This window comes from Podarcis raffonei, chromosome 3, assembly GCF_027172205.1.
Source record: "Podarcis raffonei isolate rPodRaf1 chromosome 3, rPodRaf1.pri, whole genome shotgun sequence".
Taxonomy (NCBI): Eukaryota; Metazoa; Chordata; class Lepidosauria; order Squamata; family Lacertidae; genus Podarcis; species Podarcis raffonei.
This window is the reverse complement of record NC_070604.1, coordinates 3,692,264-3,706,080: the sequence shown is the minus strand read 5'-3', so window position 1 is coordinate 3,706,080 and position 13,817 is coordinate 3,692,264. Positions and strand designations below refer to the sequence as shown.

General features: G+C 42.1%; 1 protein-coding gene across 1 annotated transcript in view; it reads left to right on the top strand.

Moving 5' to 3' along the window:
• Nucleotides 1–232: 232 nt before the first annotated feature.
• Nucleotides 233–13,817, top strand: part of LOC128410916 (peptidase inhibitor 16-like) — a 29,267-nt gene continuing 15,682 nt past the window's right edge. Inside the window, exons 1-8 of the mRNA XM_053382770.1 lie at nt 233–270; nt 3,964–4,023; nt 5,680–5,784; nt 6,449–6,536; nt 8,635–8,783; nt 10,149–10,243; nt 11,514–11,602; nt 12,042–12,163. Coding sequence (XP_053238745.1) covers nt 3,964–4,023; nt 5,680–5,784; nt 6,449–6,536; nt 8,635–8,783; nt 10,149–10,243; nt 11,514–11,602; nt 12,042–12,163 — 708 coding nt within the window. The 5' untranslated portion in view covers nt 233–270. The remainder of the gene's footprint in view (nt 271–3,963; nt 4,024–5,679; nt 5,785–6,448; nt 6,537–8,634; nt 8,784–10,148; nt 10,244–11,513; nt 11,603–12,041; nt 12,164–13,817) is intronic.

The following is a 13,817-nucleotide window of genomic DNA, read 5'->3' as shown; positions in this document are numbered from 1 at the left end:
CTGGCATGAAAGAGCTCACTAATAAGAGATGCTTTGTTGTTGCATAGAAGATGGTTAATCAATTTCAGGAAATAATCTTTTTTTAAACAACGTAAGAGAAATCCAAAGTTCTCCCTGGTCAAAATTGTGTGATTTACTGTTGGACATTGAGTCATTCTGCGAAGAAGGAAACAGGAGTGGTATATAAGCATAATATCATCCAGTGACATCCAGAACCTCCTTAAATCTACAGAGAAGGTTATTCCAGTCTTACTAGAAACAAGGAGGAAGGTAAGTTTTTGGGAGGGAGGGTGCCAGTTTTATACCATAGTCTGCTATATGAAGTTTATTAGCAGAGTTAAACAATTTAAGTTAGCTCAGGAGGTTACAACTTATTGATCAAATTTCTATTATTTATGTACTTATTTCATAAAACATACTAGGGTTACCATATTTCATGAAAATCCAGACACAAAAGGTGTGGAGTTCTATTAGGCAAAGTTGTTGAGCTGTGGGGGGGGAGGGGGCAAAGTTGTTGAGTGATTTGCTCCCAGGCACTGTTCCCGACAGCCGGATCCCGGGTATGTCCAGGAAATTCCAGACGTACGGTAACCCTGCTATTAGTAGGTATGAGTATCAAGGAAACCTTCTTGGAAGTGAACTGCACTGGACTGTATTCGTAGTATAGCTACACCTTCACACATTTAAACATATCCTTGTTTCCCTTTCTTTTTGCCTCTAGACAATTCTACTCATTCTAATCCTTCTATACTTCTCCATAAGAGGTTCAGCTAGTAAAAGAGTTCAGCTAGTGAACACATAACATGTGCCCTATTTCCCACTTTATTTTACTACTTGTGATCCTATGCATTCTGGCACCCTGGTCCAGAGATGAACCACAGTCACACCATTTTGGCACAAGGTTGTGTCCTTCCTGGGTCATCCAGACAGCGTCTTCCCCGTTGGGTGCTATAGCAAAGAGGTAAACCACAGAAAAGCATAGCCCACATACTTTGAAGCCAGACTCCTTCCTATCAAACAGAAGGAGCTAGAAGACCTGTAAACACCATGCAGTCTCAATGTGATGTTCAAGAACTGGGAGGACAATTCCACACCCTCAAAGACGAGGACTCTCTAAGTATTGTGCTAGTGCCATAAAAATGACCTAAGTGAATTTACCATTACTGTAGAGTGGTCCAGTGCCCATAGATGTGAAGAGAAATGGAACGAATATGGCTTAGAAGCTCCGCCCTAGAGGCAGTCTTCATAGCCAAGTACATCCAGGATATAAGGTAAAAGGTAAAGGGCCCCTTATAGTTAAGTCCAGTCACAAATGACTCTGGGGTTGTGGTGCTCATCTCACTTTACAGGCTGAGGGAGCTGACATTTGTCCGCAGACAGTTTTTCCAGGTCAGGTGGCCAGCATGACTAGGCCACTTCTGGTGCAACAGAACACCGAAACCAGAGCAGCGCACAGAAACAGGCCGTTAATCAGGTGCCAGCACAATATCAGTGTGGCTGAAAGGACCTAGTTGAGAACCTGTGATTGTACCACCTGTGAATTTTAGCATGTACTGGAAGAGATTTCTGTTGCACAACAGATTTAAAAAATGGGAGTTCACTTTCTTCTCCTCCTGCTGCAGCCCCATACTTACAGAATCTGTTCCAGGGTGATGGGAGCCCCTCCAGAGCAAATTGAGGAGCAATTCAGTGAACTGCAGGGGAAAAGAAAGGAAAGGATGGCTGCATAATAAAGGAAAGATATTTTTTTAAAGATATTTATTGAGTTTTTCCACCTTTATACATTAAAAAATCAAAAAGAAAAAACAAAAAAGTTAAAAACACATAAAGTTTACAATCCGTATTTTCAATAACATATTTCCCTGACTTCCCCACACCTCCCCTTCTTATATTCCAATTCAAATTGTTAATTCAACAAGTTCTTGTCCCCAATTTTTGACCTTTTTATATTTAATTCATTTTTTAAAAAAAACAATTTTAACTTATAAACATCAGTATTTAAACATCAGTGCTCATTCTTAAAACTTTTTTCTAAAGTCGACCCAAATTCCCTTCCACGAATTCCCCAGTTTTCATACTAATAACAAAACAAAATTAAAAAACAGATTATAATTCTGCACCCTTTGGATTCCCAAACCCCACCCCACCCTTTCCCGGTTTCAATCCCCAACAAATGTCCATCAGTCTTAGTCTACTATCAGCCTGGAGACCTCACGTCCAAGGCTCTTAATTCTCTCTCAATTCCTCTCTGCCGGTTTTTTTGGTAGTCCTTAATATTAAACACCAGATCTCGGAGAAGCTCTGTCCCAATAGGGTCCATATTTCTTCTAGCCAGACCTCCATACTTAAAAGTGGAGCCTGAATCTTGTTACTTACTCCTTTTAAGTCCAAATGTCCCAAAAGCTCCAACTTTCACCTTAATCAAATTTGTAATCCATAGGTCTTCAGATCTCCACATAAGGAGATCTCTCCATTCTTCAATCTTCAATTCAAAACAGATTTTCATCATCCAGTACTTATTTTCCTTTGTAGCCATCATGTCAGGCCTCTGGCTCTCCTTTGTCATCTGCAACATTACATCTCCTCCTTCCTTTTCCTCAGAAACAACATATATCTCTTTCTCCACACTCTCAAATCTTTCAAGTTTCTCTTCTTGTCCAGCTGCATGGACTTCATGAGTCAAGTCCTTATCAAATTCAATGGATTTGTTTACTGTTAAGTCCAGAGTTGCAACATTTGTAGCCAAAACATCAATTTGGCCTTGTAACTTTCCCAAGAGAAGAAACACTCTGTCCAATTTAGCTTGAATTTTTCCTCCTTCAGCCATTCTTGTAATGTCCCAAAATCCCCTCTAGAGGGATTTTGGTTACTTTATCTTCCTTCCAGTTCAAATCCAAAAATCAAGTTAGTTTGTATCAGTTCTTCCTTGTTTTCAACAAAATATAACCAAATTGTAGCAAATATATCCAGCAGAGATAGCAGAAACGAAGTTCTCTTTTTCCTTCTTGACAGCTAATTTGACAGCTGTCAAACTCTTCTATATCTCCTCAACAGGCTCTCTCGCGGATCACTCCCGGGTCCGGGGGGGTGGCATTTCAGCTCTCAAAATTAGCTCTTATCCTCCAATGAAATTACTTATACTGCCAAATCGTGAAATTAATGTCTTTTACCCAATAAAGAAGAAGAAATTCTCTCGACCTTAGTTAGCTAGTCCTTGCTTTAGATTATTTATAAGACGGGGAGACGGACTTCCTGTTTGCGCCTTCCCCAATCATGCCTAATTCAAAAAAAAAAAATTTCTTTACAAATCCAATTTCCGTATTACTCACGGGTTGTTGCTTTTAGAGTCCAATTGTTCACAAGAAGAAGTCAGCGCTCTCCGACCATGGCATGTGGCTTCACTCCGCAGGAGAAGCAGTCGACTCTCAGCACCGCGCCGCTCACCCCGTCCCCCGTTCTGAAACCTTAAAAAGGCTCCTTCACGGGTCGGGGGGCGCAAATGGTGCCCGCCGAGTCACCAAGTTCACAGGCTTCAGCGCCTGTGATTTCTAAGGGTCCCCGTGTCGCCGCAGCGGCAAGACCCGGATCCTGCGGAGCCGATTCCCTCCGGAGCTCGGAGGGAATCCGCCATTAGCCGATGGCGCTAACCCGGAAGTCATAATAAAGGAAATTTGAAGGGCTCAGGTGGTGTTTTTCAGTGCAGCCACTGTGTCCACTAACCAGAGACAGAAGCAAAATAGTTTAGTGGGGTGGAGTCAGATGCAAAGTGGTGACTCTGGAGGAGACACTTGCCTGCGGCACTCCTATTCCAGGAGGTACAAATCTACTTCTCAGCTGGTGCCACATGAGCAATTTGAAATTTAAACTACTACTCAGAAGAGTGGCACCATGTTTCAATAAGTACACTCTTTATCTAAACAGAAACTCTAAGATAATCTCTCCAGTGTTATTTTGTTTTCAGAGATGATCCTGCTCATCGTGTTGCTGAGTCTTGCTGCTCTGCTGCAACAGCCTGCTTCAAGAGTAAGTTTTTTACGTTGTGTAGTGTAGCAATACTGAGAGATGCTAAACAGTCTCAGTCAGTGGGACATGAAAAGTTACTAAAGTTAGCTGGATTGTTTTCAAATACAAGATTTAGTTGGGCCAACTAAACCTTCACTTTAATAAGCCAAAATGCTTTTGACTGCTTCATCCATAAACACACTGAAGTGAAAAAAAGATCATACTTAACAGGAAGTCCAAACAAATGCAATTAACTTGGGTTAACCTTAAAACATGATGGAAGGTACATTCTTTCACCTTTGGTGGACGTGCCCGAGGTTTTCTGGGAGATGATTTATAATGAAATAAAATAGGTACTTAAATACACTTTCGTGAAGAAACCAGAGGCCTTTCTCCTGGGCATAGTTGGCCAATTGGTGCCAAAGAAGGATAGAACTTTCTTTATGTATGCTACAGCAGCAGCAAGAATACTCATCACAAAGCATTGGAAGACACAAGATCTACCCACCTTGGAAGAATGGCAGATGCAAGTAATTGACTATATGGAAATGGCTGAGATGACTGGCAGAATCCGAGATCAGGGAGAAGAGTTGGTGGAAGAAGATTGGAGGAAATTTAAAATTTATTTACAGAAGCATTGTAAAATATACGAATGCTGATGACATTGAAATAAAATGAAGGGGTTCTAGTAACAAGAGATAAAAATTTGAAACTATAAATTTGGGAGGTAAAATATTTAAGGACAAAGTAGTAGGATATGAATTTGTTGAACTAACTGTTAAAAAGGGATACAAAAAAGGGAGGCATGAGGAAGTCAGGAAAATAAGTTAATCAAAGATGAACAACTAGAAAAGAGTGATATGTGTTTTTTCTTATTTCATTTTTGTGTGTTGATTGATTTTTCTTTTTCCCTTGTTAGGTTAAATGTTTGTATTTTATGTATTGTGAAATTTTGTATTGTTGTGTTTTATATTTTTCTTGTGTTTTTCTTGTTCTTTGTTTGGTTGTTTCTTTTTCTTTTGTTAAACTTAATAAAATATTATTATAAAAAAAAAAACATGATGGAAGGATGGTCCAGTTACATATCCCACTAAAAGTAATGCTAAGTTTCTCATAGTTTTCAGTAGTGGATTTATCCAGAGGAGTCCAGAGACATCTTGACGCCTCTGCATCACCCAACTGGAGGACCTGTTGATCTGCTCCATGGAGCCAGTATGGTGTAGTGGTTAAGAGCGGTAGACTTGTAATCTGGGGAACTGGGTTCGCGTCTCCGCTCCTCCACCTGCAGCTGCTGGGTGACCTTGCGCCAGTCACACTTCTCTGAAGTCTCTCAGCCCCACTCACCTCACAGAGTGTTTGTTGTGGGGGAGGAAGGGAAAGGAGAATGTTAGCCGCTTTGAGACTCCTTAAAGGGAGTGAAAGGCGGGATATCAAATCCAAACCAAAAAAAAAAAAAATGGTCAGCTACACTATCACAGAACACTTAAAATACATCCCTTCAATTTTAGTTTACAACTGATGTTTCATTTATGGCAGAAGAGCCTGACAGAAGCAAGTGCACACTTTTAAAGCATGTCCATGATTCTTAGTGAAAGTATGCTAAAATTACATTGGTGTAATGAAAAATATAATCATATAAATAAATACAAGAAAAAAATACTCACTCTCTCACTTTAGGCACATGCACAAGGGGTTGGACCAGGTGAGCGACAGGAAATTCTTGACAAGCACAATGCCCTGCGGAGAGGAGTGCAGCCACCAGCAAGCAACATGCTGAAGATGGTAAGTGTTTTAAAGGTTTACTACGCTTTCTGGCTGGCAGAAAATTGCATGCGCTAGTTTATACATATCTTTTATTATTTATTAATTTATATTCCCTAGTGGCTACTACATGATTTGCAACGATAAACCCAATCTATAATTAAAATACACAATAACATTAACTTATTTAATTCATATATACGATTAAAAGCATTCATTGTCCACTACATGGATAATGAATATGCATTTTTCTCAGAAGCTAAGTAGTAGCTAAGAGCACCTAATTCAGCATTTTAACCTTGGTTTGAAGTGGGTTTACGGATCCTGGTAACTACTGTTACGTATGGTTGGCATGGGTCAGGAAGAATAAACAAAAACGTGCGCACAACCCAGGTAGTATCTGAGAGCACCTAACTCAGCATGTTTGAAAGCTGGCTGTTGCCATTAACCATGACTGACATGAGTCAGGCAGATGTAATACTAAGGCCAAGAGGGAAAAGACTGCACACTTTGATTTTGCTTCATGTATTCAAACCATGACATAGCCTGAGAATAACTATCATTAAAAAGACACACAAGTTCTTTTAAGAGAGCTGAAAGGTGAGAATGATCAGACAAATATGAGCCTCTCCATTTTTACATTTTGCATCCAGTCTCATGTTTAATACATATATTTTTCTTATAGGAATGGAGTGGTGCTGCGGGAGCAAATGCCAGAAACTGGGCAAGTAGATGTCAATATCAACACAGCCCACCAGAACAAAGAACTGCTGGCAAGTATAGCTTTCACTAAGCATTGTAGAAATAATTTAGAGATCTGAAATGTAATCCACATTTAGTCACCATTCACTAACTCTTCAGCAACCCTGCTATTGTCATTCTGCAGATAATACTGAAAATACTGGAGGAATGCCACTAAAAGAGGAACAGTGGAATGTTCTGGTTCTTTCAAAAATTTGAGGTCAGAATTCCACACTCAGTTCTGACCAGCTAAGCTTTGTCTGCAGGAGTGGAGGAAGGGGTGTGTGGTGGGGGCGGACCACCCAGGGTGTGGTGTCTTCGCTGAGGGGGGTGACATTTGGCACGCCATCCGCCCGCAACTCCCAAGCCTACCCCGAGCCGTAGGGGGAAGGGGGAGCTGCGCCGCTTTGCCATTGTCCTTTCTCCCTTCCCCTTTGTTTCGACAGCTCAAGGGAGACTTGGGAGTCGCAGGCAGGCGGGACACTGAATGTCCACCATTGGTGACTCGCTCCACCCCCCGGCTGCAGGGTGCGTGTGCCACTCCGTGCGCCCGAGTGGCTATCCTGTGCCTGGGAGGGCACCCTCCGCACCCCACACCCCTCAGGAGTGCGTCCCGCCCTGGGCAGCACTAGCATATGCTCCGCCACCGTTTGTCTGTACACACACTTTACACCACACGTGTCCAAAGTCCGTTTCGGGGGCCTAATCTCGCCCGCTGGTCAGTTTAATCCAGCCCCTGTAGCAGTTTCTTTCTGGGGGGAAATCCCCCAAAAAGCTCAACAACTTTGGACGGCCCTTTGGACAGCCCTCACGGCCCTGCACTTCATCAAATCTGGCCCTCTTTAAAAAAAGTTTGGACACCACTGTTTTACACCAATGATGCATACTCCCTCGTTCTCTGAGAATGGTAATGGGACTCACTTGAGTTCCAGCTGGAAAAAAGCCCTGCTTCCACATACTCTATTATGATCTGTTTTTTTTAAAGCATTATTTATGGCCACATCAAAGAAACTGACCCACCAACTCCAGGTTCTCAGAGGGGAAGTGGACTTTGTGGCTCTCTGTTGATTTATGTAACTTATTTAGTAACTGATGGCAAATGTGTTTTCATATTGTGCTGTTCTTGATTATGAGGCTTTTGATCGGCCATTTTTCCCTTATCTTGGTAAACTGCTGTACAGTGTTGCCTCTTTTGCACAAGTTTCTTTAATATTTTTCTCTATATCTTTATTTTTCTTTATATACCTGTGATCATCGTTTGAGACACTTCTTCATGTGTCACACCATGAAAGGTCTAGATGGTGTAAATTCGAGATTAGGCCTTTTTTGCAGTGGCTCCCCATTTTGCGGACTGCTCTACGCAGAGAGGCTCAACTGGAACCACCATTATATATCTTTAGGAGCCAGGCAAAAACTTTCCTCTATAACCTTAGCGCTATCAGTCAGTTTGGTTTATTGTGTTTAGCAAGAAGCTATTACACACTTAAAAACAATAAGAGGAATGTTAATAATAACAGGAATACTGCACTGCTACTAATAATGGTTAACATTTCTACTCCCCAACCCCTACCTCTTTAACTATAATTGGCCTTTAACTATCTATGGCCTTTTAGAAATGGGTGGGATTTTTTAATGTATTTCTTTTTCTTCTTGGTTTTCTGGTTTAGCTAGTGTCATGGTGGGGTAGGAGCTGTGTGGCTGCCTGATTGATTGGTTGGTTGGTTGGTTGGTTGGTTGGTTGGTTGGTTGGAAGTCACTTTAGGTTGCCATGGGTAAGATAAAGCAACTAACATATTTAATAAATAATAGGAATAATCTCCTTCACTTATGCTTGAATATGCTCAGTTGTTTACTCCCTTTCTTGAATTGTTGAAATACTCTGTTATGGGGGTGAAGAGAGAGAGAGCGCACTATACCTTTTGCTTTGGAACTATTGTTGTACATACAAATGTATACAGATTTACTTAAGCAGACAGATCTGTGGGGGGGGGGGACAAATCCTGCTTGGAATAAGCAAGTTTTACCGGTTGTAGCATGTTTCTCCAAAGCATTGAAGAGCTCCCCTTGTTTATAGAATTCCCCGAATCACTAATCATGACTTTTCTTAATGTTAACCGTCTCCACTTCTAGATGGATTCCGATGTGGTGAAAATTTGCTCATGTCAAGTGGCCCTATGCCATGGTCTAAAGTAATTCAAGAGTGGTACAACGAGGTGAAAGATTTTCAGTACGGTGTTGGAGCGGTCCCTGCAGGAGCCAAAGTTGGCCATTTTACCCAGGTAACTCAAACACCGTTTTGTATCTTTGTCAAGTGCATGGTTCATCTAGTCAATCCATGTTGACAGCCCACTTGCATCTTGGCTTGCTGCTGCCTGTAATGGGGTACGAGAGCTGGAAAAAAGAAATCCATATTTAGACAAATCTAAAATGTCTGGGATACAAATTTTCATGGCCCTCTGGCAGCTATAGTGGCTCCTAGGAAGCTTAATTTGGTCAGAATCAACTATAGACTTCAGAATTAACACTAAATGCATTAGTTCTGGTAAATGAGCCACCATAGTTGCTGGTGGGCTGTGAAAATTTGTGTCCTGGGCTTTTTAGACTTGTCTGCAGTAGTGCTATTTTTCTGGAAAGAGAGGTGCTGGAACTCACCGTGAACACCTCCCTTAGCATAGCACCTGAGAGGCGCCCTGTACAGTCTATCCATGTACTATCTGAAGCCAAAGGGTGTGTTGGTTGCCAGATGTGAAATATATTGGCATTATTTTCAGCTCTCCCATCACACTACTGAGACTGTGCAAAAGAAAAGATAAAGAAACCAAGGAAGGTTCTTGTGCCCCCAACAGGGGACACATCACATGGCAGGCAGACTGCTTTTGGTTTGGTGGGTCACTTTGGGCAGGGTCGGCCTCTCGCACATATTCCTATTCATAGTTTTCACACAGGAAGTTCAGGTACTGGATCATCGTTCTCTCTCCTACACTTTTGCTTCTGTGGGTTCTTCAGGCACCCATGAGGCCATTCCTATTCACAGCTGTATATAGAATCATAGACTGACAGAACTGTAGAGTAGGAAGGGACCGCGGGGATCATCTAGTCCAGGCATGTCCAACAGATAGATCGTGACCCACCAGTAGATCACTGGATGTTTGTGTTAGATCACTGGTAGATCACTGCTCCCCCCAGAAGCTCAACAACTTTGGCTCTTCTAGAAAAAGCTCGACAACTTTGACTTGAACCCCAAAAACGGGGGTAGATCACTGCCAGTTTTTAACTCTGTGAGTTGATCGCAGTCTCTTGTGAGTTGGCCCCTGGTCTAATCCCCTGCAATGCAGGGATCTTTTGCCCAAGGTGAGGCTTGAATCCACCACCCTGAGATCAAGACTCTCATGATCTACCAAATGAGCTATTTCTGAGCAGCTACTGCCAGAGGAAGAAAATGATTGAAATTGTTATCTGGAAATTGTTTATTTCTTTAGTCTCGTACTCCTTTTCAAGGTGCTCCTAATTATACACAACACAAGGTGGTGATTGATTTATTTTTGCGGGGGGAGTTTAAATGGTATTGTCAGATGAATGTTTTCCTGGCTCAAAACAGTTAGATTCTAACTGTTTTTCTTGTGTGGATGTTTTTCTATCTGCAGGTGGTTTGGTACAGGTCTTACAAAGTCGGTTGCTCTGTGAACCAGTGCCCTCAAAATTCCCTAAAATACTACTACGTTTGCCAGTACTGCCCTGCGTATGTATCGTTCAGTCAGTCCGTCACTAAACCTCTTAGTCATTTCTTACCCAAGGTCTCGAAGGGACTTACAACACATTTAAAACATAAATAAAAAGGCATTATACTATAAAAACAGAATGAAACAACTTCATTAAGAACCACAGGATGCATGGGCAACACACTAGTAATGTATTAACTCTGCGTTTCAATGGTTGCCAACCAACTAGAAAACAAAAACAGCCAGGTCGTTCCTATTAGCTTTGAGCCATTTGCCAGGAAATCAGGAAACAACAGTGGATTTTTTTTAAAGGGCTGAGTCAAAACACCCCAGAAAAGAATTTTCTGGCAATCTATGGAAAACTTTATTTATTTATTGGGTCCTCTGAACAGCTGGAGATTTTCACTCCTCCTCTGGTGAATATTCAGTGACAGGCCCTCCCTAATTTCACCACCCATTACGGTTTGGGGCACTGGTGAATCCAGTTTAACCTTACCTTCATATTGTTGCTGAAGGAAGCAAAGGGCTGTGCTCCCACTCCTTTCAGCTCTCCTCTCTTAGTGCCCATGGCTTCTGTCATCAGCCAATACGCACCTGCAGCATATTCAACATTAAGTGAGCCACAGTGCCTCAGAAAATAATGTTCTCATTTAGTCTAATTTTTTAAGCTTGTTGTAAACCAGGTGTGGGAACCACCAACCCAGAGACCTAATTAGCCGTGCTCCCAGCCATTCAAGAACCACCAGGTGCTGGATTTTGTCATTTGAAGAGTTAGTTGGCCGGTCTACATTTTCCTGGACTTGAATAGAACAACTCATAGTAATAGGCCTAATTGAACATATATTTGGGAGGCAAAGAAGATACTGCATCTCCTCCTCTCGCCCCCCCCCCCACTCCTGCAGCTGCACTGCAGGCACAGAAGTGTTCACTCCTGCTCAGTTTGACCACCTGGCTGTGCTCCCCTGCTGGGAAGAGGAGTGCGGCCAAAGTTCCTTCTTCCCACACAATGTCCCTTCTCCTGACAGCCCAAACACTCTGGGAGGGTGATCCTATCAGTGCTGTCTCCACCCAACTCATCCAAAGCCCAGGTCTACCTGAATTAACCTTAATTCAATTCAGGCTGAAGGCTTTAGCTGAAACCAGTTCACAGCCCTACTCCTCACATTGCACAATATTTGTGCTATAAGTTCATTGATTAAATAAATGGAATAGAACTTTTCTAATTAAGAAAATCATTTACTGAGATATATATATATATCCTTGTTTACTCTTTCACTTTCATCATTCCAGAGGGAACATAGTAGGATCACTTCAAACCCCATATAAATCTGGGTCACCTTGTGCGGACTGCCCTGGCTCATGCGACAATGGATTATGCAGTGAGTAGAAATAACTTCAAATATTATCATAATGCCTTTTTGTACTTTAGAAAGGGCACTTAATAAGAATGGATCACAGTAAATTTGATGGAAGCTTATTCCTGAGTAGATGTGCACAAAATTGTAGACCCCATAACCTTCCTTATTCTGTAGGTGGCTGCAGGATGTCTATGTAAATGTTCTCATGACCTGCACATCCACCCTTAAAAACATGCCCAATTTATTCTGGGTTACAGCCAGGATTGCTAAACTAATTACTAATTTAGTTCCTACATTCATTAAAACAACTGCTAAATAATGTTTTAAGTGGGGGGGGGGCTTTTTCTTGTAAATCACCTCCACTATAGCAACTAAAAATGAAAGCATCTCTTAAGTTTGAATCACAGGGGCATTTTGCTTTTGTTAACTCTGATGTGTTCTTGTCCTTTTTCATTTTCAGCCAATCCTTGCAAACATGATAATAAGTACAGCAACTGTGGCGAGGTCGTGCAATCGCAAGGGTGCAAGGGCAGCCTTGCGAATGACTGTGCTGCTTCTTGCTATTGTCCCACTGAAATAAAATAGGGGGTTCCCCTACGTGATCTTCGCTGAACTCTGCATTCTCATTTAATTTTCATCCTCTAGCATCTTCTGACAAATCCCATCCAAATGAAATTTGTTGATTTGTTTTTGAATCGGAAAACTCATAAAAAGTCTTGCATGCATGGATGTTTTCATTCTTTCATTTTGCCTAATGGGGAGGAATGGAAGTTGGGAGTAGGCTCTTACAGTCGCAGGAAAAATAACAGACACCGAGATGCAAAAGATCCCAAGAAGGACACAATGTATGGCTGATGAAATGTGAATGGAAGGTGGACAAACGAAATGAAATCAACACAGCATAAGCAGCTGCTACACCTGGGCCCACCCTGACATAACACAGGTGAAAATTCTCAAGCCAGGAAGAGAATAAAATTGATGAGTTAATTGAGTTTAGAATGTGAAACTGCACATGATCAGAGCATTTTGTTGCAGTTTATCAAGGTCTGCGAAGTGGCTTGTGTACCAAGAGTGGAACGTAGCAACCAAAGTACAGAGGATGAGGAAATGTTTGCTTTCTTGGCTTTGTCATGAGTTTCTTCACATCACATTATTTATGTATTTATACACACACACACGGACCCACATTTGTATTGAACTTCTCCCCAGCAACGGGCAAGAAAAGTCTCTCTGGTGTGATGCTGTAGCCCAGTGAAGCAGTACAAAAACAAGAGTTGGCATTAGTTTTATTTGGTTCCTTTGTGGGAGCATAACACTGGTAACCCATTTTCATCAGTGAGATATTGGAGGGCCAGCTACTCTAAACAGGAAAGATCCCTAAGCAGGTATATTTAGAGTTGTTGGAGAGAGAAGGGCCCAGAAACAAGAGGGAGGCCCTGACTCTTGTGGGACCAGGCGTCGGGCTCCCCAACCCATATAAATAAGAGACAAATAAGACTGGTTTTGGGGTCAAAACAGGCCACAGTTTTATTGAATACAGATGAAAGAGGTTTGGCTTGGGCATGGGGCAATCTAAACACTTCCGGCCCACCCACTGGAAGTGACACGTGCTAAATCCAGGCAGGGGTTCCTAAGACTTGCATCAAATAGGGTGACCACCGTCTGGGGAAGTGCCTTCAGCCCTGGCTTCACTGACTTGAAAGATAATCCAAGCATCTATAAATTTAGAAAGCCCAAACATTAAGGTGATATTTTATCAGATGGCAGCAGGTGCTGAGCCCCCTTAGCAACAACGGCATGTCTGTATCCAAGTCCCACTAGGGACTCAAGAAGGTAAGGGGCTCCCAGGTCAGCAGAATAAATCAAACAAACTTATTGTACCTGCTGCTAGCCTGACACTGGCCAGAGGAGGACAATCTAACTGTATACTGGAGTGTGTTTGTTTAAGCACTTTCCTCTGTGTCCATACTATTTCATTCACTGTCCAAGTGTGCTGCCTTTCTTCCTATATACATAAAAATGTACGGTTGTCATCACGCAGCCCCCATTGGATGACTTGTGGTGCATGTAACCATGTACAGTATGTATGCATCCTTGTAAAGTGTAGGTGTATAACAACTGACTGGTAGGGGAATTCCTGTAGCTCCAATAAAACAACTGAGAGGTGTATGGAGGGAGCTAGTGGGATAAGCCTTCTTCCCTGAGAGTATGAAGCATGCAAAGTACTAGGGCACAC